Source organism: Camelina sativa, chromosome 18 (assembly GCF_000633955.1).
Source record: "Camelina sativa cultivar DH55 chromosome 18, Cs, whole genome shotgun sequence".
Taxonomy (NCBI): domain Eukaryota; kingdom Viridiplantae; phylum Streptophyta; class Magnoliopsida; order Brassicales; family Brassicaceae; genus Camelina; species Camelina sativa.
Window position 1 is genome coordinate 1,073,512 of NC_025702.1, and position 24,408 is coordinate 1,097,919.

Below are 24,408 nucleotides of genomic sequence, written 5' to 3' on the forward strand. Positions count from 1 at the left end.
CTTTGGGGGGGGGGGGAGATTACCATGAAATTGTCCAATGATAAAATCCTTCCAGCGGTTTTGATTCTTTTGAATCACCGCATTGGGGATTTTGACACATAATTCACCAGTCTTTAAAGTGATAGCGGTACCTTTCTTTTCTATCTTGCCCGAGGAGCCAACGAGCATTTCCTTCCAGTTAGCTAGAGGTGAGATCGGAGCAGAATCAGCAGAAATAGGTTTTTCAGAGGGTTTCGAGGATTGTGGTCTCGAATTACTCGTTGCAGGACTTACAGATCTTGTCGACCGAGAACCAGCCAGAGCGAGGTCCTTGGTGGAGGCGGAAGGGGGAACTGGGGCTTTTGTCGCCACTGAACTATTAGCAGGAATCCCATTCGCTGCCTTTGGGGGAGCCAGATCTGAGAGGGAAGGGGATGAGGAAGCGGGGGCGGAGGATGCAGTGGAAAAGGGTTTGTGAGGAGAGCGCTTTTTCTTAGGCTTAGTTATCGGAAGGGGTTGCCGGAGCCGAGATCGACAACGGCTGCTTCGAAAAGAAAGGAGTAAGGGAAATCGCCTTTTCGAGAGAAAAAATGTTTTTTTGGTCTTTTCTTGTACAGAAGCTTTTGAGATGTGGTAATAAGATTTTTTGTTTCTAATTTAACAAAATGGAGTAAATTTTAGATATAAATAAATTACTTGAAAACCCTAAACTGTCGGAGTATATAGTTTATTTTAATGTCGTGTGTAACGCATAATTTTTTCTATAAGCCCTAAACCGTACTGGAAAACCTAAATAACACATTATTTGAAAACTAAACGAGATGGCAAAGAAAAAACGAGATGGCAATACCACAATAGTAAGGCAAGAGAATGCAAAATCTTAATCGAAGCTAAGATACAAACCGAGTAATGATTTATTGATGACGTACGTTAATGAACATCCATTGTAAATCAACTAAAATACAAACCAATAAAGTTCCTAAGGTTAAACTTTGGTAATTTTAGACAATTTTATTTTTTCCTTTATTTCAGGAAGAGTTAATTTGCTCTGTAAATTTTTATTTTTTTGTGTGACATGTTATTTATTATTATTTTACTTGAGAGCCTAAATTATTAAATCAAAATTAATATTTATCATTTACGTAGACATCCGCATAAAATAATATTATCATGTTGTAAAAGAAATTTAGATGGTGAAGTAATCTTACTACAGTGACTAATAGTAAGTTTAATTGTAGAAGACACTATCACATTATGAAACGATTCCCATTCCCTAAAAATATAGGAATTTGACTAATAGATCGGCCTGTTATAGTCTAATGGTGGCAAAAAAAAAAAATTAACATGCTACAAAAGAAAAATCATCTTTTCGTAAAAATTAAAAAGGACAAAAGTATTGTTATTGGCTTAGATTTTCTTTCAATTATTTTCATAACACAAATTTTTGCAGATTACATACATTAATTCTAAACTTTAAATAACTGCAACACCAAAATATCAGAAACTACAATGTTTTTTTTTTTTTTGTTTTTTCCTGAATTTTTGTATTTTTTGTTGGCTTATGTGGAAGGGAGAGTTTGTAAAAAGATAAGGTGACCAAGAAAACGTAAGGTGGAGCAACTGAGCAGTTACCACCACATCCACTTTTCAATATTCATGTCTTTTTCTTCATTGTATACACGTATTTAATTGTGTTAACACAGACACAGTTTGTTCTTCAAATCGATCGAAATTTTAATGTTTTAGCAAAAGTTATTTATTAAGTACTTAAAAAGTTAGTTTCCATAGTTAGTTTTTCACGATTTTCCGGTTGGCAAAACAATTTTTGGTAACTTGCAAGATGTAAGAAACTTTCACAAATTTTGTTAAAATAGTCAAGGTTAATTATTGGGACTGTTTTCAGTAATTAATAAACAAATATTTACGTTTTCTGTAAATTACATGTTTTTCCATTAACAAAAATTACAAAATTGTTTGCCTAGAATGCTTTTTAAACGTTTGGGAAAAGTAGATGCATGTGATGATTGAACGATTGTTTAGGGTATTCCAACCAATCCGAGAAAGTACGTCTTAATAATTCTAAGAAAGAAACCTCCCCTACAACCACTTTAGATAGGGTAGCTATCGAGGTTTAATTTGAATGCAACAACATAATACACGATGTCAGATATAAACGCTCGTCTTCAACCACACCACACAGCTCGTCTCTCTTAAGAACATATTATTGATTACAGTATTTTATAAATAAATAAAAAAGGTACTTCTAATAAAACATTCCCAACATGATCTTTCTATGTTAATCAAAAACAGTTAACAGAAGGATATTCACCAACATTTTTTTTATATATTTTGCTATTTTATCTCAGTTTCTTATAACACTTATTTTCTAATTATTTGTCCTTTATAACTTTAAACGCATAATTTTTTGTACTAAACACTCTCAAATGATTATGAACTGATTTATTAATTATTAATAGATTTTCCATAACCTTTATATTTTGTTTTATGAAATTCAACACTCATGAATATGTCTTTTATAAATGTAACGTTGTCATTTTCTAATTATTTGAGATATTTTATATCTTTGGTACCTTCTCTTTTTTTTTTTTTTTTTTTTTGGCAACCATTTTGGTACCTTCTCTTCTACTGCGTTTAACTTACAACCACTTGTCTAGTTGTCTAGCTAGGTTAAGGCAATTGCAATAGATATATTAACTTTACTTCCGACAACCATACACATAACATTTATCATTTATGCAATTTTTGGTCGACGGCCTTTTATAGAAACAACCTATGTTAATCAAAATTAGTGAGACAGAAATAGAAATTAGTGAGACAGAAATAGAAGTCGGAGGTCTAGATAGCTCGACTTACAAATAATGATAGAAGCAAACAAATTATGTGGCCCAAACAATATGTGTTTACATTCGCACATAAGTACACATGTTATGTTATTTTTAATAAATCATACTTCTTCCATTACAAATTACTTGTTTAAAATTTTCTCACATAAAATAAGAAATTAATTAAAAATTTTGTTTTACATTTTTTAATATATATTTTTTTTTTTATGGTCAAGACTTCAGATATTTAAACAATTGGGTTAAAATTAGTTATTTTACCAATTATCTGAATTGAAAATCTAAATCGATATTTTTTTTTTTTTTTGTCGACAGACGACAATTCTTATGAAAAAAAAACTAATGTCCTAAAACAACAATAATTCACTCGACACCTCAAACCATTTGGAAATACATTAGTAATAAGGGCTCGTTCACAAAAAAATTAGTTATATTAGCCGAGGTAAGCGCATGTCTATCGTTCGTATGTCACATGGTTATTCATTACTTAAAAAATAAAAAATAATGATAAAAGAGGAGAAAAGGTTAGGAATAGTTCTCGATTAAAGAATCTTATCAAAAACATTTTTGGACAGATGACAGTTGGTAAATTATGTATGGTTAAATTTTTCTATGATTTAATCTTTAAATAAATAACAAAATTATATAATAAATTAAAATAATATATACTAAGAGATTATGATCGTTTCTAGCGATAGAAATGTTCTAATAGATCTTATTGAAAATGAATTGATTACATTATATAGTAAGTAAATCAGTATGAACAAATTAATAATAATATGAACTCTTTTCAGTACGTGGAGCAACTAACAAGTGATTAAACAATTGCTGCCTTCCATGGAAATTTTATTCTCTGTCTTTTTCTCTCTAGGTGGGAGACTGGAGAGTTAAAATGGTCAGTGGATCAATGCAAAGAAAAAGGTCCCCGCCTGTATACAAAGCAAACTATATCTGATTACGTTTAAAGACACCTCTTATAATCGTAGACTGAATGATTCAGTAAGAGAAATAATTTACAACATATATAGACTTTACACTAGGGTTTAGCTTATGACTAATTACAATTATACAACTCCTTATAAATACACTAAAAAAAAGCAAAAAATTTACTCGTTACGGCCACCATTGTTTTGCCACGTTGCTGCCGCTGTTGCAACCACAAGTAAAAGGACCGGTTTAAAGTGTTTACGGGAGACACGTCAACTTCGCTCTTGACTTATATGGATCCCAAGATGTCGTCATAAGCCAGATAATGATAGTATTGGATTGGATGGTTAACATTTATTGTGAAGTATTTGATTGGACGTGATAGTATTTGTTGTGAGAATGTTTGGCCCCATATAAAATTGAATGATAATCTTAAATAGTTAACATGTTTGTTATATATACAACTGTTTTTTTTTCCAACAACAACAGTATAGTTAATAATTATGAAGATTTAGATTCGGATATGAATAAATATTTAAAAATTAAATGACGATTTTAGATTAAGATATGTTAAAAATACTTCTTATTTACATGAGGAAAATGAACAATGATTTTACCTAAGTTTCTAAAAATTATGAAAACTTCGGAAACCTAACAATTATTCCAAAATCTGTGTTACATTATCAAAAAATATATTTATTTACATTACGAAATACGTATCCACTTCTGGTAGGAAAATGTTTTTGTTTTGGTCAAATGGTAGGAAAATGTTTGAAACAAAATAAGTTACAAAAACGAAAATAAATTGTAAGTGTATTTGGGCAAGTTCAAGTTGAATATGAAGGTTAGAAAGTTGTACAAAATATTTCTACACAAGCTTCTGTTTTCAGCAGAGACGTCTGATGTCTGCAAAAGCTTCTGTCCTACAAAAAAACATAAGAGACCTGCTGATTTTGTCTGCATGTCTCGATTTTGAAGATTTATGAAGATACACTTAAAGCACATTTTGGGGTATTAGTTGGAGGTGAAGCACAAAGAAAAATGAAGTTTAAAAAAAAATAGAAGATTTAATGGGATAAGGAAATCTTGGTTTAACAAGAGTAAAGTTAAATGGAATATTTTTTCTTGATTTTAGGAAAGTTGTTAGTCTTGTAAAGGAAGGTGAGAGGCACTAAATTCCTTAAATATACAGGGTCTAAGACCTAGAAAGTTAGCCTTCTAAAACGTAAAAAAAAAAAAAAGAGAAAAAACCTTGTAAGCCTTTTGACATCTTTAGGGGAAAAAAAAGTGAGTGTTTTGTTTCTAAGTGAGAGTCCTGAATGTAGATCATTGTTGTTGATCTTAGGGATCTCTTCGTGGGTTGAAAATAGATCAGGAACAAGCTAAAAGAAGATCTTAGAGTTGTGTAAGTCCGATATTGAACACTAACTGTATATGTGTTTAAAAAGTATTTTCAATAAAGTTCGTGGACGTAAGCTGCTTAACCTCGTTAAAAATTATGTGTCTTTTGTCTCTTTTACATTAACATAAATTTCCAACGTTTTGGAAAATATGTGGAAAACTTTCAAAAACGTTCAGAACATTTTAGCAATATTCACATGTTGTCGATAGATTTTATGGTTTGCATCACTATGAATTCATGATGACCAATTCATGATAAACTACTCATATTAAAAATATATAATCACACATAAATTAAGGATATTAAATATAGAAATAATATTGGCGTAAGAATTAGTTATTTAAGGGCATCTCCAGTAGTGTTTTGTAGAGGATTGCTCTTGATTAAAAAATGAAAAAATATTAAAAGTGCATAACTAAGGAAAGATAAACTAAAGAAACGTTTCTTTTAAAAGTACTTTAAGAACTGATTGAGCAACGTTGCTTTTCTTTTCTCTCTTTCTTATTGGTTAACTCATCTTTTACTAATAAAATATTAAATATTTAATTTTAAGCAATTTGAATGAGTTGCTCATAGTAAAAATGGTCTAATGAACTTTTGTATATACATATTTGCGTAAACAAATTCATCAAAAGATGTTACTTAGCTAATTGTTCCTTTTTAAGTGGGGTCCTGTAAATTTTGCTAAAGGGGGTCAATTAAAGTTGAAGGCACCCATACAATGACATGAGCTACGTAACTTTAACATTATTTCTCTATGATGGAATCCTTTTGTTTTTAGGTCGACGAGTTCTTTTATGCCACCATGCATATAAACAAAAAAACTTTATTCTTTTAAATAATACATAATTATTTAATTAGTTTACCTAAAGCCCTTAACAGTTCGCCGGAAAACGAAAGAAAAACTCTTCTCTCTTGCTAGGCATTTTGATCAATAAGAATCTTAAAAAACTAGTTTATATAAGCTAAATGAATCAAAAGATTTACTCGCCTTTTTTCATATATCAAAATGTTTCTATATTTGGCATTAGCAACAAGTTATATGATCAACCATGTTAGGCCATTTTTTTTTTCTTTTTTTGGTAAAATGTTATGTCTTAGCTGTCTTGATTTAATATATATTTTAGATTTATTTAGCATTGTCAACCTATATTTATTTCAATGATTATTGCACCTTTATATTATGAGTTAATTAAAATTTAGGCATCAAAACCCCATTGTCCATCTGAATTAGACATTCACGAAATGGTAAGGCATTCAAAAATGGTAAGGCACTGAACATTTTTCGGTGTGTGACTTTCAACTGTCTTTCTCATTCGTTTCAGTTTCTAACAATTGCTAAGAAATTTAATTATTTGTCAAAAGGTAAGGAAATTATATTTTTGGCAATGCACATATTATCACTGCGAGTTTAATTTGTTTCTCTTTGGGTTCTTTTTTATCTGTCTTGGCTTTAGTGTATAGTTTTGATTATCACAACAAAGTCAACTTAGTTTCCCTTGGGTTAAGTCATCTGCCTTGGCTTTAGGGTATAGTTTTGATTATCACATCGTAGTTAAATATTTTCCCCTTGGGTTCATTCATCCCTCTTGGTTTTAGGGTATAGTTATGAACACCACCGTATTGTTATATTGATTTCCTTTGGGCTAATTGAACCATCTTAGTCTAGATGGACAGAAAATGTAGATATCTGCAACATATGGTAAAGCTAGTTATCACGGAAATATGGACGCGTGGACCAATCATCTGGATATATGGACTTTATCATTTCAATACAAAAAAATGAGTAGTGTGTTATTTGTGAGTCTATAGCTAACTGGATGTTGATGTAGTGTTTTGTTTTAGTTAGTTTCCTAGAAAAACCAAATTGTAATTAATTTATTGACCATATTACTAATAAGATACATAGTTCACTTATAAACAAATATTAGTGTTGGTGTGGACAGAAAACACATTATGTATTTTATTAAAGTTTTTATGAACAAAAACAAAAAATGTTATAAACGTCATTTGTTGCTTCTCTTCTCATACGCTTCTCATGTCATCACATTACGTCGATCAATACAAGAAATTCAAATTCTTGTTCATTATACATACGGGCAAAATAGTCAAACACAGTGATGTTTGTGTGTATTATTGTGCCTTTCACTGTTCTAGTGCCTCGTTCGGAACCTCACTCCATAATAATGCCTGTTTTCATAAATTTCCCCTATATTATTGTATGTCGTCAGCTATTTTTAGATTTGGAAAACCAAACAACGCACGTGATGAAATTTTCCTCCACAAAAATAGATGTCAGAGACAGAAAAGGACACAATCGTTTTAATTGATTATTGCAACTTTATATGTTACTGCTGGAGTATCATTTTTCTAAATTGGGATCTTTATAACTTTGGTCCCCGCTATTCAACTGTCCATAAAACTTTTTTTCTGACAGATTCGATATTAGTAACATTTTGCAATTTGTGTTTCACGAAAAAAAAAAACAATATACGATATTAATAACATTTTTCTGACACAGATAATGTTTCTCTTCTTATAGATATGTTCCAAAAAGTTCTGGACACAGAAATCATACATTTAGATAAATTACACTTAAAATACATTAACAGTAAGTTACCTTTATAGTCATGGAGTTAGGGCTAACGACAAGGGTCGGTCCCTACTAATTGCAGCTGTCAATTAAGCATCAATGTTAGTATATCCCATTCAGATCCTTTCTCAACGCTCTCTAAAACTATCATGCATTAATAATAATTCAATATCTTCCAATGTAGCAAAGTTATATCCCAAGGTTTCAAATATTATTGCTAATAATCTATATATATATATATATATATATATATATATATATATGTTTGATCAAGGAGCGCACCGTGAAGTTAACAAAATGCACACAACACAAGTCATTACTTATCTCCACCTCAAGCGTACTTTGTTTGAAAACATCGATGCAGTAGAAGATATTTTTCCAAATTATTATTGTCATATATTTGAAAATTAAAGAAAAAAGATTGTTCATCAACCTATTTTGATGATAATTAAAAAGAATGCCATGCGGATATCTCTTGCTTGGATGCCCATGTTTACCAACAGTTCCATATCTCGGTATGGTTGAGATTTCTTGGTTTTTGGATTGGTAAACTTGTCCTGGTTGAGGACATCCTTCTTCCAGTTGGTCTATCAAAAAAAAATTACAAGAGCACAAACGGAATAAAAAGAAGCTTTCTCCATCTTTAACAACTTGGGCCTTATCCAGAACCACACGGCCCATATTATTCACACAGAGATGAGAGAACCCCCCGAATCAGCTTCAAACCAGCTCAATCCGTAAACCGAATAGAATCCTGAACCATCTGAAATCGACACATACCGACCGATGAGCCACTTTAGCCAAATTTGACATGTTTTGTTGAAACAAATCTGAAACTGATCTCCAACTTTCACCAACCACTTGAACAAAATCGTGTTTTTTTTTCCTGTCTAAAAGGAAATTTAAAGAGAAACAAACAAAACAAAAAAGAAACTTGTGTCTCTGCAAAGCTCCATCCTTTGTGGGCGTTTGAGAGCCATTGGGGAGTGATTAAAAGTTAAAAAAAATTTTATGTCCACTTGAAACCTTTTCTTTTTATTTTTATTTTATAATCCTTTTGTATTTTATCTGATCGATCACTCGTTTGTGTCTCTGATTCTCTCCATATCCCGTCTGGATTTGTTTTCAATTACATTCTCGTGGCTTCCCTTTCTCGGATCCGTTTGATATCCTCTAATCAATCTCTGGTAAGCCAAAATCTAATTAATTTGTGTGGTTTTCGATCTGATTTCACCTCATTGTCCATTTAGAGTTCTCTGGGGATTTAAAGATTCAATCTTTTTTTTTTTTGTTAGTTTACCTTTTTCTCTCATTGTTTTCTGAATCCTCTGCTTTTGGGATTGTGATTGGATTGCATTTGCGTTAAGAGTTCTGAGGATCACAAGATTCCTACTTTATCGGTTTGTCTATACTTTCTGATTACACCAAACTTGTTCCAGTGGTTCAGGTTACAATTAGATTTGTTAGAGTGGTTTAGGTCACTAGTTTAAATGTGAATGATTCTTTCATTAACATAAGTTTTATATGTTGGTTGGTTCTGAGTATTTTGGTTGATTTAAGTGGTTGTCAATCAAACTTATCTTTCATTAACAAGAAAAAGTTTTGATTTTGATTGAATCTGAGAAACTTGGTTGATTTGTGTTTCTTAGAAAAATGGCGGATGTAGCGAAGGATTTAGCTTCAGGGACTGTTGGAGGAGCAGCTCAGCTAATTGTAGGTCATCCCTTTGACACAATCAAGGTCAAACTTCAGAGCCAGCCGACTCCAGCACCAGGTCAAGCTCCAAGGTACTCAGGTGCAATCGATGCGGTTAAACAGACCGTTGCTGCTGAAGGACCAAGGGGTTTGTTCAAAGGTATGGGAGCTCCTCTTGCAACCGTTGCTGCCTTAAATGCGGTTTTGTTCACCGCGAGAGGACAAATGGAAGGGCTGTTTAGGTCTGAAGCTGGAGTTCCTTTGACTATTAGTCAACAGTTTGTGTGCGGTGCAGGCGCTGGTTTCGCTGTTGCGTTCCTTGCTTGCCCTACAGAGTTGATCAAATGCAGGTTAGATTCTTTTGACATATTTACCAATCGGAGCCTATAATAAATATACTTGTGCTTATAACTCAAGCTGTACACTGCATTTTGTTTCTTTCACTGAAACAGAACTAATGTCTCTTTGTGTGTGTGTGTGTTCAATCTTGTTTCACCATTAGGTTGCAAGCACAAGGTGGACTAGCCAGCGCCACTACCACAGGCTCAGTGCTTGCAGCTGTGAAATACGGTGGACCGATGGACGTAGCCCATCATGTCCTACGATCTGAAGGCGGTACACGAGGTCTATTCAAAGGTTTAGTCCCGACATTCGCCCGTGAAGTCCCGGGGAATGCAATGATGTTTGCAGCCTACGAAGCTTTCAAGCGGTTTTTAGCCGGTGGTTCAGACACTTCAAGCTTAGGACAAGGGTCACTGATCATGGCGGGTGGAGTTGCTGGTGCGACGTTTTGGGGAATTGTATATCCGACCGATGTCGTGAAGAGTGTTCTTCAAGTCGACGATTACAAGAACCCGAAATACACGGGGTCTATGGATGTTTTCCGGAAGATTCTGAAATCTGAAGGAGTTAAAGGTTTGTATAAAGGATTTGGTCCAGCCATGGCTAGGAGTGTTCCTGCTAACGCTGCTTGCTTCTTGGCTTATGAGATGACAAGGTCAAGCTTGGGGTAAACCGGTTCGGTTTGGTTTAACTGTTGGTTGGATTGGTGGATGTTCCATTGAGATTAACCTTTCGGTTGTTAGATGATTCTTCTAAAATTTCAGCAAAATTTATGTAATCCCTTACACAGTTTGTTTCTATATCTCTTACACAGCTTATTTCTGACACTCGATTAGGACCAATTCAATAGATTAAACCGAACAAAAATTGAAACAGTTGGAATTCAAATAAAAAACTTGAAATTATTTTAGAGTTCAATTATGGGGTTGTTAAAAGGGTTGAATCTTACAAAATTATGAAAATACAACATTTTGTTTATATTGTGGGCTAAGATTGAAGTTTTAGGTTAGATTTTACTGTGGATACTTCTTGCCCCGGTGGACATCAAAGCATCAACTCTCTTTTTGACGAATTGTAAATCTTTCACAAAACATTAAAGACATCAATAAACAGTGAGATTGCAAAAGAGGAGTAATTGATATGATAAATAGAAGGCCCGATCAACAACATAGCAGCAATTTATATGATCTCATGAGAGCATTTGTATTTGTCAAAAAACAACAGTCATCTTCGACAATATTGGATCTAGAGGAGACCCATTCTTTTGTGATAAGGTTTGTAAACTATGCATTTTACTTAATCGTTATTATCCAACTGTTACAAATGGACAAAGAACATATCAAAAACTGCAGAACATGTGAAGGAACGAGAAAAACAAGAACAATAAGGAACAAATAACTATCAATGTCTTGACACTGTCTTGCACCATATCCAAAATTCATGCAAGATGTTAAGTGTTAATTAGAAGACAAGGGACAGTGATCGTATATCAAAATCCTCTTAGCCACTCACAAACCTTCTTGCTGCTCACTAAGAAGACTCTTTTCTAGTTCCAAGTAATCTTCGTACCCGCAGCCAAAACCCCTTAGAAAATTAACCTTGAGTATAGTGTCTAGAGACGTGTATTAGTTCTCTCTCGAACTTGTGACGAATCTGGTTCTTCACCACTTCATCTCTTGGAGTATTCATCACCAAGAAGAGAGAATATCCTTCTTCTTCTACCTTAGAAGTTTTCAGGTTTTCTTCCAATCTGTTTTTGCATTTGGCTTCCTTCTCCTTGTGAGATCTGACCACCATTATGTCTTGAAAACCATGCTAGCTAGCTAACAAATAGAGAGAATGCTTCACCTCACAGTTAAACTCCTAGACACAAATTCCAGTTTCTCAGTATCGTTGAAGTCTCCAAGTCTAAAGAATCTTTCAATTAGTCAGCCACAAGTATCTACACCTTTAAAAGACGAGAGTTTAACAAGGGCTCTGATCATTCATAATCAAAGTATTCCCCCCTTGCTAGCATCCAGATTCCTAGAACTACGGCTTGGTCCTGGTTCGAGATGAAACATACCTGAACTGAAGGATGTGAGAAATTAGGATCTTGTGAGATCCATTACGACGTGATAAACCTTGCTCCAATTGCTTGAAACAATCCAACAACGCATCATATTTCCCCTCAACTATCGATTCCAATTTCTCAAATCTAAATACCATAATGATTTGCGATTTTGCCGACGGAGAATGATGAGAAAGAGAGAGACGACTTCTCTCGGGCAAATTTTTTTTTTTTTGGTTACAAATTATTAGCCAATCAGAACGTGCTAGGACAAAGGTTCTTAGGGGTTCTTAAACCTCTTCTTTAATGATTAATTCTTTTGAGGTGATTTACTCAACTGTTATCAAAATTAGGTAATATTACAAGAATCCAAAAAATAAGATTTTATTATTAGAATATTTCGGATATTTTCAAATATCCAGCGTGCTCTATTGTCACGTCAGATCTCACGTCAGAAATCACTTACGTATAACCATAACTCAGCCGTAACGCATTACAGATAAATGTTGCGGATGAGTTATGGGAAAAAACATTTGAGTAAGAGCGGACGATTGAGTTATAGCATATTTCAACCAAGCATTACGGTTGACTTATTAAAATCTGGTTGAGTTATGCTATAACTCAATCGTCCTTACGGCTGACTTATTAAAATCTGGTTGAGTTATGCTATAACTCAACCGTCCTTACGGCTGAGTTTTCACCCGATGGTTGAGTTGTCAAAAGTTTGGCTGAGTTATCACTACGACACGGCTGACTTATGAACAACTGTTACGGTTGAGTTATCGTACAACTCAACCGTAATAGGCTGACTTATCGTACAACTCAGTCGTGATAGGCTGACTTATCATACAACTCAACCATTTGACGGTTGACTTATTAACAAAAAATTAATTACTAGAATGTTATTCAGTTACGGCTGACTTATTAAACGATACGGCTGAATTTGGCAGCAATTTTTTTGCTTTTTAATTACTTTAATGTTTTTTTAATTACTGTAATGTTTTTCATGTTGTGGCTGAGTTTTTTATAGGCTGAGTTATTAATTATTTGATGGCTGACTTGCCACGTCGGACGCATCATCCATGTCAGCATTCCATGTCATCTTTTTTTTTCTCTGGAAATACGAAACGTCGTTCGACTCTTGTTCTTATACTTCTTCTTCACTTTTCTTCTTCACCTAGTTCTTTTTACTTCTTCTTCACATTGTTCTTCACCTTGTTCTTCTACTTCTTCTTCACCTTGTTCTTCAATTTCTTTCATGGATCCAGCTCCGGTTCTAGTTGTTTCCGGTAATTGGGTAAAGACACAGATATATGTATTTAACACCGACGATAGAGGTTGTATAGTTGTGCAGATAGATGGAGGCACAACACACGATAAGCTTGTGAAGCTTCTTCTTGAAGACTACGGATTGGACGCGTTTAGCCATGATACTCCAGCTCAATTTTTGGGGCTGAGCTACATGTTCTCGAACAAGGCACTGAAACTAATGGCGCATGATACTCCACCAGTTTTTGTCTCCAATGATCGACAGTTGCAATGTTTTTTGGGGCTATGGAAAACCGATCAGCTACGTCTCTGTGTAGAGTTTTCGGCGAAAGAGTCTACATAAACTATTGGAGCTAGAGGAAGTATGATTCGGCTAAGCAGTGACTCGAAAGTAGAATCTACATACCTTTCGTTTTCCTGTAAATATTATAACTCAGTCGTCAAGTCATATATATCATTCATTTACTTTCAAATTGTTTCTTGTGATAACTCAGCCATAACTCACTATAACTCAGCCGTCACATGACCTTTCGTTTTCCCGTAAATATTATAACTCAGCCGTAAAGCCATATATATCATCCATTTACTTTCAGATTGTTTCTTGTGATAACTCAGCCATAACTCACTATAACTCAGCCGTCACATGACCTTTCGTTTTCCCGTAATGATTATAACTCAGCCGTAAAGCGATATTTTGGCGGGAAACCATCAGTTAACCTAATAATAGACATATTTCCATTATAAATTTAAATTTTGAGTTATAATAATTTTAATATTCAATTGTTGGAGAAATACTTTTAGAAAAATAAAATTATAAATTTGAATAATAATTATTTAATTATTTGCAATAATATCTTGTGATGAAAAGCCCACTTTATGAATTTATGATGCGTGTGGATTTGAGCAGACACATAATTTGTGATTTTTCGCGCTTCCCTAACAACACTTTTTGTAATATCAAGAGACGTTTTAATACTTATTAGGAATCTGACAGAACAAAAGACCCAAGAAAGAAAGAAGAATACGTTTTCATATTATTGAGAAGACCCTAAACGATAACTCAGCCGTCACATGACCTTTCGTTTTCCTGTAAGTATTATAACTCAGCCGTAAAACCATATATATCATCCATTTACTTTCAGATTGTTTCTTGTGATAACTCAGCCATAACTCATTATAACTCAGCCGTCACATGACCTTTCGTTTTCCCGTAATGATTATAACTCAGCCGTAAAGCGATATTGTGGCGGGAACCCATCAGTTAACCTAATAATAGACATATTTCCATTCTAAATTTAAATTTTGAGTTATAATAATTTTAATATTCAATTGTTGGAGAAATACTTTTAGAAAAATAAAATTCTAAATTCGAATAAGAATTATTTAATTATTTGCAATAATATCTTGTGATGAAAAGGCCACTTTATGAATTTATGATGCGTGTGGATTTGAGCAGACACATAATTAGTGATTTTTCACGCTTTCCTAACAACACTTTTTGTAATATCAAGAGACGTTTTAATACTTATTAGGAATCTGACAGAACAAAAGACCCAAGAAAGAAAGAAGAATACGTTTTCATATTATTGAGAAGACCCTAAACGATAACTCAGCCATAACTTTACCATAACTTAGCCAACCCTCAAATTAGAATGACTAAATAACCAACCAAACCGAACCGAACCGGAATTATTTTTTTCCATTATTTTTGGTTAATTACGGTTATATTCGGCTTGCTATCGGTTAATTTGGATAACATTTGGATTATTTATGGTTATATATTCATCTAACCGGAAATAACCGAAAAGTAATTTCAAAAATTTTTAAATTTTCAAATGGTTATCATATTAGTATATCCAAATTACCACCTTAAACCAAACACAATATAACAAAAAACAAATTGTTATATTGAAACCCATAATGTTGGAAATATGAACTCTAAACCTCAAACCCTAACCCTAACCTTAACCGTAACCCTAACCCTAACTCCTAAATGTCATGTTTTGAAAGTTTTACACATTTTGATTGGACTGTGTAAAAATCAATCTTTGTCTATAATTATTACTTTTTATTGCTTATAATGAATGTAATATTCATTTTTTCATTCTATATTTTAATTTTGAGTTATAATAATTCTAATTTACAAATATTTCATAAGTCAGCCGTTTATGTCGATAACTCAGCCATATCAGTCAATTGTTTGATAAATACTTTTATTAAAAAAAAAATTTAAAAATTCAAATTCAAATTTTGAATTTGTTTTAAATGAAAAATCGCTAAAATCTCATTTATTACGCGTGTGGTTCTTAACAATAAACATAATTATTGTTTGCGTCTCCCCAACAACACTTTTTGTATTCTCGAGAAGGTATATAATAAATTAATATATCCGTTGCATAACTCTGCCATAACTTTACCATAACTCAGCCAACACTCAAATTATAATGACTAAATAACCGACCAAACCGAACCGAACCAAAAACTATTTTTTCCATTATTTTCGGTTAATTACAGTTATATTCGGCTTGTTATCGGTTATATTAAGTTAATCCACCTAATTTGGATAACATTTGGATTATTTATGGTTATATATTCATCTAACCGACCCATAACCGGAAATAACCGAAAAGTAATTTCAAAAATTTTTAAATTTTCAAATAGTTATCATATTAGTATATCCAAATTACCACCTTAAACCAAATACAATATAACAAAAACCAAACTGTTATATTAAAACTCATAATGTTAGAAATATGAACCCTAAACCTCAAATTCTAACCCTAACCCTAACCCTAACCCCTAAATGTCATGTTTTGAATGTTTTACACATTTTGATCAGACTGTATATTGATTGTAATATTTATTTTTTCATTCTATCTTTTAATTTTGAGTTATAATAATTCTAATTTACAAATATTTCATAAGTCAGCCGTTTATGTCGATAACTCAGCCATATCCGTCAATTGTTTGGAACTGTTTTTATTTCTTTCATTCAAAATTCAAATTCAAAATTTTTAATTAATTTGAATAATATATTGTGAGAAAAACTGATTTTATATATTTATTATGTGTGGATCTGAGCAGGCACATAATTAGGGATTGTTCGGGATTCCCCAACAACATTTTTTTCTAATATCGAGAGATGTTTTAATTAGATAATTTATTAGGAATCTGACAGAACGAAACACCCAGGAAAGAAAAAAGAATACGTACTAATATCTCAGAAGTCAGCCATACGAAGTTCAACCGTAATTCATAACTCAACCGTGTGAAGTAAATAACTCAGCCGTAACTTAACCGTAAATCAGCCATAACTTTGAAAATAGACAAATCAATGTTTTACATACCCAAGTACAATTCCTACCAAAAGAAATCCAAATGCACCCCTTGGTGTAGTCGTTGTTAAGGTTGTCTGGTCGGTATGGGTTCATGTTTGGTCCTAGAACATGTATAACATGTGTAATACCTTTTGCATTGTGTAAAGGGCAAGTAGAAGGAAGAGGAACTACCACAGATTTTCCAGGAAGAAGAGTGTTTGCTCGTACTCTTGTCGCAGTCTCGAGATCNCTGTATATTGATTGTAATATTTATTTTTTCATTCTATCTTTTAATTTTGAGTTATAATAATTCTAATTTACAAATATTTCATAAGTCAGCCGTTTATGTCGATAACTCAGCCATATCCGTCAATTGTTTGGAACTGTTTTTATTTCTTTCATTCAAAATTCAAATTCAAAATTTTTAATTAATTTGAATAATATATTGTGAGAAAAACTGATTTTATATATTTATTATGTGTGGATCTGAGCAGGCACATAATTAGGGATTGTTCGGGATTCCCCAACAACATTTTTTTCTAATATCGAGAGATGTTTTAATTAGATAATTTATTAGGAATCTGACAGAACGAAACACCCAGGAAAGAAAAAAGAATACGTACTAATATCTCAGAAGTCAGCCATACGAAGTTCAACCGTAATTCATAACTCAACCGTGTGAAGTAAATAACTCAGCCGTAACTTAACCGTAAATCAGCCATAACTTTGAAAATAGACAAATCAATGTTTTACATACCCAAGTACAATTCCTACCAAAAGAAATCCAAATGCACCCCTTGGTGTAGTCGTTGTTAAGGTTGTCTGGTCGGTATGGGTTCATGTTTGGTCCTAGAACATGTATAACATGTGTAATACCTTTTGCATTGTGTAAAGGGCAAGTAGAAGGAAGAGGAACTACCACAACTTTTCCAGGAAGAAGAGTGTTTGCTCGTACTCTTGTCGCAGTCTCGAGATCGGGACCAGCAGCTTTGAATATTGCTGCATTCACACCCCCACCTCCAGGTTTAAGCCGCCTGCACATTGCTCACAAAATTAGCTACTAATGGAAGATGTATCCTTACTCAATAAGTTGGTGTATTTTACTGAAGAACAAGAAACTAATGGATGCTTAGTGGCTTAGTGCTTACCAATTAGTAGCATTAGCTATAACATTGCAGTGTAGACCACCTTCAGAACGAAGCTTACCAACAGCTGCAGCTCTACCGCCTTGTAGATTTCCTTCATGACCTGTTCTTTTAACTGATCTGGAAATACAAACCTGAGCAGGAATCTCCAGAACCACTGCATGGACTTCAATGCTAGGACCACCAAGCTTAACAAACTCAGACCGCTGCTCTCTGTCAAGATTGCATCTGTCTATAAAAACGCTTTTGCCTTCCTTAAGGGAACTTATTGCTATCTTTAAACACTGAGCCTTTGTTCCAGCTTTGCCATTGTTAATAATGTCCTGAAGTAAGTTAAACAAAACGAAATCTCAAACAAAACGATAGCACAAAGTTTTGCAATTTTCGCAAATTTAGTCTCGTTGAGAAATTTCATCAGTCAGCTTCTGTGGAATAACAAAAAGGAGAAACCTGGCAGAAGCAAGACCAAGGGCGGAGAAAGGAACGCATCACGGTGTCACAAAACGTCGATTTGCCGCTTCCTGGCGGACCAATCAGAAGCACCACTATCTGATTCGGCTTGTTGAGAAGTTCAACTTTAATAGAATCAAGTTTCCTGAGAAGCTCGGCTTGTTGTTGATCTGTGTAGTGAATTGGTTTGTTTATGGGGGTGGTGGTGGTGGTCGTGTTCTTAAGAGAAGAATCAGAATCAGTCTCTTCCTTGACGAGTCTTTGAGACCCCCCAGGTCGTGTATTCGAATCGTCTTGGCGATTTCTCATCGGGCTAGAAGTAGAGTCATGGAGCTTCTCTTCATCATCTTTGAACAATATTTTTTCGTCCTGTCTTGTTGAAACCGCATCTGCTCCGTAAACGTCACCGCTTGTCCTCATCGGAGTTTGTCTTTCTTCTCCGACGAAGACTAACTAAGCTTCTCTAGGGTTTAAACTTTTGTTTTGGGGCAAATTGGGTTAGGAACAGTGGAAACTGTTTGTTTTCCCTCTTTGACATAAACAAAAAAGAAAAAGCAAATCTCGATTCTGAAAAAAAAACTGGTTAGTGACGTGGAAAATAAAAAATGATGTGTATTTAAATTTGCTGATGTGCTTTTTTCTTATTTTTTTTACTCAAAATCGAAAAACTAAATCCAAAGGGTAAATTGTAATTACACCCAGGGCACTAAACATTTGAGTAATTTTCTTTGATTAATAACATATGAGTAATAAACCAACTTTTGAATAACATTTGAGTAACTGTTTCTTCTTTTTTATCACCTTTTCACATTGGGAAAATGACTTGTATTGTAATGTTTCAAACTTTGGAGCTCTTGGTTCTTGCACTTGCACTTGTTTCTATCTTGAATGAACGAAAGCAAATAGTTTGACAAAAAAAAAGGGTTAGATTTTACACTTTACAGTTTAAGGGTCTGATTTTTTTGTTTTCTATTTAAAATTTGTATTTACACCGTTTTGTTTATACGTTAGGGTTAAAACTTCAATTACGAAATTAAATTTTAGTATTTTACAGTTTAGGGGTGTAGTTTTTATGTTTTTGGTTTATAATTAGTAATTTATGATTGATATTTAAAATATCAATATTAAAGCCAACAACATTAGGCCAAACCCTACATTTCAACATCTGATAACGCTTCAAGCAACTTCTTCTCCTTACAAAGAGAATAAATGACCATATTTAAAGTGAATCCATCTCCTTAAACCCTCCGAAACCAATCAATCAGATTCGAATTCAATAAACAACCCATATAATTATTCAACGCATAAATAGAAACCTAAAAACACTATGCTCTCGTCTGCTTAACACTTCTATAAGCTCCTTCAGCATCACCATTCTTTGTACAAGCTCTAATCAATGAATCAAACACATCAACACTCAAACTCCCAAACCACAGGCTTGGTAACTCTGAATCAAACCGACAAAACATGTACAAAGTTGCAATTCTTGGAGATTATTATTTCCCAAGAGATAGATTTGATAAATTATCAATGATCAAATTTTTTTTTTAACATCTTTATAATATCAATTTGTAAATATTTATTTTTAAATCTCTTTCTTCAACAATATAAAGAAACATGAGAAATTACTAAAAAATAAGTACACCCTTGTTTTCTCTTTTTTTTTTTTTTTTTTTTTTTTTTTTTTTTTTTTTTTTTTTTATCAGATATCCAATATTAGAATCTGTTCAAAAGTACCTTGGGTTTGTGGATCTTTATGGTATGTTTTAGATAACTTGATTTGTGTTAATTTGTTCTGATAATTTGTATAATTTGTCTTCTCTGTCTTTGAAACTGATGTTACTTTCTCTTATCTTAGGTTTTGGTGTTGATCTATCTGTCTTACAATTTTATCTGAACAACATGGCAAAGCTATTTCATGGGACCATTTTATTTTCAGTTTCAGCTTAGTTTGTGAAATATTTGGATATCTAGTTAAGATATTTTTGTATGACAATGTGAGTCTTTTGGAAATGAAAGTTATATACGAGTGCATGTGGTAATTGAAAATATTGGTATATGGATTTCATGGTTTTAATTTGGAATTTCATTTCAGGTTTCTGATTTTTCCAATTGATTTTTATTTTTTGGGACATACACATGATTAGGCACAAAATAATTTCATGGTTTTGCTTTTCAATGCTTTCTTATGATTTTTTGGATGATTTGCATTTGACTAGAACTCTTGTGAGATCATTCATATGCGCTTGTAAAGCCTCTAGTTTGTTTTGCAGGGAATAGTAATGTGTATCAAAAAACCTTTCAAGTACAATATGGAGATGCAGTAATTATGATGAAGATAAAGTCAAAGGACACATAGGTCATGCACTTTGGGAGGCTAGCCTGGCATTTTCCAAGGTACATAGATAATATTACGGGGTTGCACATGTATTACAGGTTTGTGGACGTTTTCTTCTATTTTGTTTCTATGTCCTTTTCAATTAGAACATACGTGCTATTCTTCTAGTAGTCTTTTTTATGACTCAAAAGTGTGTTACTTTATTGTCTCGCTTTGTCTATCTTGATTTTTCAATTAAACCTCCCACCATACTCATTTTTGTCGTTGCAGGTGAATTTTTTTTATTAGGTACAATATTGCTCCTCCTCCTCCAATGGAAATCATTATTACTTCAGAAATTCTAAAGATAATATGGTAAGTTATCGATGATGTAAGTTTTCTTTATAAACTTTATTATCAATTTGTAAGTAATTGTTTAAATGTTCAACAATGAAATTACACATGAGAAATTACATTAAACAATTTTGTGTTTCTATTCACGTACCAAATATTATAATCAGTTTAAAGTACATATAGTCACGCTTCTTCAAGTTTGACCTAAAAACTTTTTGAGTAAATAATCTTGTTTTTGCATAGTTCTAGATTTTTTGACTTATCTGAAAAATATTATTGTATCATATAATTTAAGGTACAAGCTACATTGCCATATGATCATAATTTAAAAAAATACTTCAAATTCATGTCTTTCGTTAATTCGTTCTATTCTCATAAAAAAATGTTCTGTTTATGGAATGATCATATCTTTGAAACTGGGGAACTACTGAAGATGACATTGCTCCGTAAGCATCCTAGTCTTCAGTTTAATTTTCCATCCCATATGTCTTGAACTCTAGGCTGTTTAAAAACTAATGTTTGTGATACATTAGAGCTTCTAAGGAACCCACCACGGAGGTTGAAAAGAGCCCTGTTGCTGAGAAGCAAGGAGGTGAGGATGAAATGTTGATGCAACCAAAGAACCCGAAGAGCAAGCACAAGGTAAAGTCATCAATTACAGCTATTGACGCATCATTTGGAGATCTCCAATGGATTGGAAACGTTCCTTCTCTTTACAAATTCTTCAAAGCATTATCAAGTACTTATTTGATTTTCTAAGTTGTGTTTCTTTAACCCTCCATTTTTCTATAACTTCTGACCTCTATCACACTTATGAAAATTATACCTAATCCTCATGAAGTTTTTATCTCTTATGAATTATGAGATTTAGGTGAGCCACATCAGAGGTTAAAGAGAGTGGATGTGATTAAGTCAAATGCAACATTTGAACAAGTGGATGAACTACTTCAGAAGGACAAAATACTAATACAAGAACAAAGTTTCAAGTTATTTATGTCGGCGCATAACAAGGAAATACCTAGAAGTAGGAGGCTTCACGAAGGCTTAGAAGATGCTAGAAGCATCTCTAGAAGATAAGAGAGCTTCATTTTTACATTCCCATGTAAACATGAAGAAAAAGGATAATTTTCTAATCCATAAAGAAAAAGGAAATTGTCCAATTCCTATTAGAATTAGAATGTGTAGTTTGGTAATTGAATAGCCGATACCTAGTTCTATAAATAGGGGTGCTAAGGCTAGGTTGAGCTTTAGCACAAACAAGAGAGAGTTTACCTAACTACTAAGTTTTAGTCTTTAAAAAAAGAAAAAAGGTAAGAATTTAGAGAGAGCTTAAGGTTTCTTTAAGAGAGTATTGAGAGAATAGAAAAAAGTTTTTTGTTGTGTGCATGGGTCTCCAATATTTACTCAATATTGTTAGTCTTAATACAATTCTTCCATTTATTAGTCTTAATACCCCGATTGATGTTTTTTTCAACATCTTCCTCTTATATTCTCCTTTCTCCATTTTTTTGTAAAAATAAAAGAAGAATACAAAAAATTCTTGCTTTTGGTCTCGAGTAGTGATATCACAAGGTTGCTCTTCTCTTGCCAATTTAAGTATTGATTACTTCGATGGTCTTTTTTTGGTCTATAGCCTTTTGACAATGATATGAAACGTTAAGCATAAAATAAGACAAAGTACGAAAACAAGAAAGCTAAATAAAGAAGCATTAAAGGAAGCCACAAGAAGGGCATATAGATAGACAAAACTTTCATGGGGGTGTGGTGACATGACATGGAAAAGCCTTTCGAAATTTGAACATGAAGACATAAATGTTAAGTCTTCTCAACACAACAAAAAGCTTAAGTCATGAGTCATGACATAAATTATGTGTTTTCAAGTGTTGAAGCGTTAATGTCAGTGTTGAAGCGTTAATGTCTTAAAGACTTACTTATTCGGAATTTTGTGATTTTGCGATCCTCAACTTTTTAAAGGTGATTTATTCAAATGTTATCTAAATTAGATAATATTACCATAATCCACAAAAAAGATTTTATTACTAGAATATTTTGGATATTTTGAAAATACTCAGCGTGTTCTTGTTTTATGTTACTGGAAAAAACGTTATTACAAAAATTTCATTGTCACGTCAGACGCCACGTCAGAAATCGTTGACGTGTAACCATAACTCAGCCGTAACGCGTTACAGATGAATGTTACGGTTGAGTTATAGCTATGTTGCGGATGTATTATGGAAAAAAACATTTGAGTAAGAGCGGACAGCTGACTTAGAGCATAACTCAACCAAGCGTTACGGTTGACATATTAAAATCTGGCTGAGATATGCTATAACTCAGCCGTCCTTACGATTGAGTTTTCACCCGATGGTTGAGTTGTCAAAATTTTGGCTGAGTTATCACTACGACACGGCTGAATTACCATTTTCCGACTGACTGAGATATGAAAAACAGCTGACTTATGAGATGTTGTTATAGATGAGTTATCGTACAACTCAACCGTGATAGGCTGAGTTATCGTACAACTCAACCGTGATAGGCTGACTTATCGTACAACTCAACCATTCGACGGCTGACTTAGTAGCAAAAGGTTAATTACTAGAATGTTATTCAGTTACGGCTGACTTATTAAACGATACGGGTGAGTTACATATTTTCAGTTGATGAATCGGCTGAATTTGGCAGCAATTTTTTGCTTTTTAATTATTGTAATGTTTTTCATGTTCTGACTGAGTTTTATATAGGCTGAGTTATTAATTGTTTGATGGCTGACTTGCCACGTCGGACGCATCATCCATGTCAGCATTCCATGTCATCTTTTTTTTCTCTGGAAATACGATATGTCGTTCGACTCTTGTTCTTCAACTGGTAAATAAGTGAACTATTTACCTTCTTCTTCACTTTTCTTCTTCACCTAGTTCTTTCTACTTGTCCTTCACATTGTTCTTCTACTTCTTCTTCACATTGTTCTTCATTTTCTTTCATGGATCCGGTTCCGGTTCTAGTTGTTTCCGGTAATCGGGTAAAGACACAAAGATATGTATTTAATACCAATGATAGAGGTTGTATAGTTGTGCAGATAGATGGAGGCACAACACACGACAAGCTTGTGAAGCTTGTTCTTGAAGACTACGGATTGGACGCGTTTAGCCATGAGCTAAAGCTGAGCTACATGTTCTCGAACAAGTCACTGAAACTAATGGCGCCTGATACTCCACCAGTTTTTGGGGCTATGGAAAACCGATCAGCTACGTCTTTGTGTAGAGTTTTCGGCGAAAGAGTCTACAGAAACTAGTGGAGCTAGAGGAAGTATGATAAGCAGTGACTCGAAAGTAGAATCTACATACAAAGTGTACGGTGGGGGATTTGAAGGCACTTGTTTTGATTATGGTAAGATTGTTGACAAAGAAACCGAAGAAGAAGAAGAAGCTGTCGAAGTAGCATCTGACGAAGAAGAAGATGATGAATTTTCAAGCCGATTTGATTTTTTCGACGACTCCGATGGTAAGTCATCTGATGACGAGCAATTTTCTGTATTAGGCGAGCCTCAGAGTAGAGAGGAAGACCCACCTACTCCGCCTCCTCAGAAGAAAGCTCATAAAGATGATAACTTTGCCGGATCGAAGATGAATCCAGAGGCTATTAGGTTGGAGGTGTCAACGCTAAAAATTGATGTAGGACAAAGATACAAGAGCAAAAAAGAGTTCAGG

General features: G+C 33.5%; 2 protein-coding genes and 2 long non-coding RNA genes across 5 annotated transcripts; 2 read left to right on the forward strand and 2 right to left on the reverse strand.

Annotated features, from left to right (window-relative positions):
- On the forward strand, positions 8,605-10,626 carry LOC104760218 (mitochondrial carnitine/acylcarnitine carrier-like protein). Its single transcript, XM_010483106.1, has 3 exons — positions 8,605-8,949; positions 9,412-9,807; positions 9,960-10,626. The coding sequence occupies exons 2-3, from the start codon at positions 9,416-9,418 to the stop codon at positions 10,468-10,470; spliced, it is 903 nt and encodes a 300-aa protein (XP_010481408.1). The 5' UTR covers positions 8,605-8,949; positions 9,412-9,415; the 3' UTR covers positions 10,471-10,626.
- Positions 11,072-12,094, reverse strand: LOC109130549. The gene is made up of 2 exons (XR_002036477.1): positions 11,865-12,094; positions 11,072-11,747 (listed from the first exon to the last, which is right to left on the reverse strand). It is a non-coding gene; the product is annotated as an uncharacterized LOC109130549 (long non-coding RNA).
- Positions 17,638-18,450, reverse strand: LOC104763037. The gene is made up of 3 exons (XM_010486457.1): positions 18,031-18,450; positions 17,715-17,903; positions 17,638-17,655 (listed from the first exon to the last, which is right to left on the reverse strand). Exons 1-3 carry the CDS (start codon positions 18,448-18,450, stop codon positions 17,638-17,640), a joined length of 627 nt encoding a protein of 208 aa, XP_010484759.1.
- Positions 20,657-22,052, forward strand: LOC104760219. Of its 2 annotated transcripts, XR_002036494.1 has the most exons (4): positions 20,657-20,722; positions 21,135-21,147; positions 21,235-21,343; positions 21,573-22,052. It is a non-coding gene; the product is annotated as an uncharacterized LOC104760219 (long non-coding RNA). The 2 variants fall into 2 exon arrangements; XR_002036493.1 differs by having other exon boundaries at positions 21,235-22,052.

What these genes read in the sequence shown, in the direction of transcription:
- LOC104760218 (XM_010483106.1), top strand. Translation starts at nt 9,416, where the DNA reads ATGGCGGATGTAGCGAAGGATTTAGCTTCAGGGACTGTTGGAGGAGCA. An exon ending in ACAGAGTTGATCAAATGCAG is followed by an intron (nt 9,808 to 9,959) that starts GTTAGATTCTTT and finishes TTTCACCATTAG; the next exon opens with GTTGCAAGCACAAGGTGGAC.
- LOC104763037 (XM_010486457.1), bottom strand. Translation starts at nt 18,450, where the DNA reads ATGAGGACAAGCGGTGACGTTTACGGAGCAGATGCGGTTTCAACAAGA. An exon ending in CTTGGTCTTGCTTCTGCCAG is followed by an intron (nt 17,904 to 18,030) that starts GTTTCTCCTTTT and finishes AACTTACTTCAG; the next exon opens with GACATTATTAACAATGGCAA.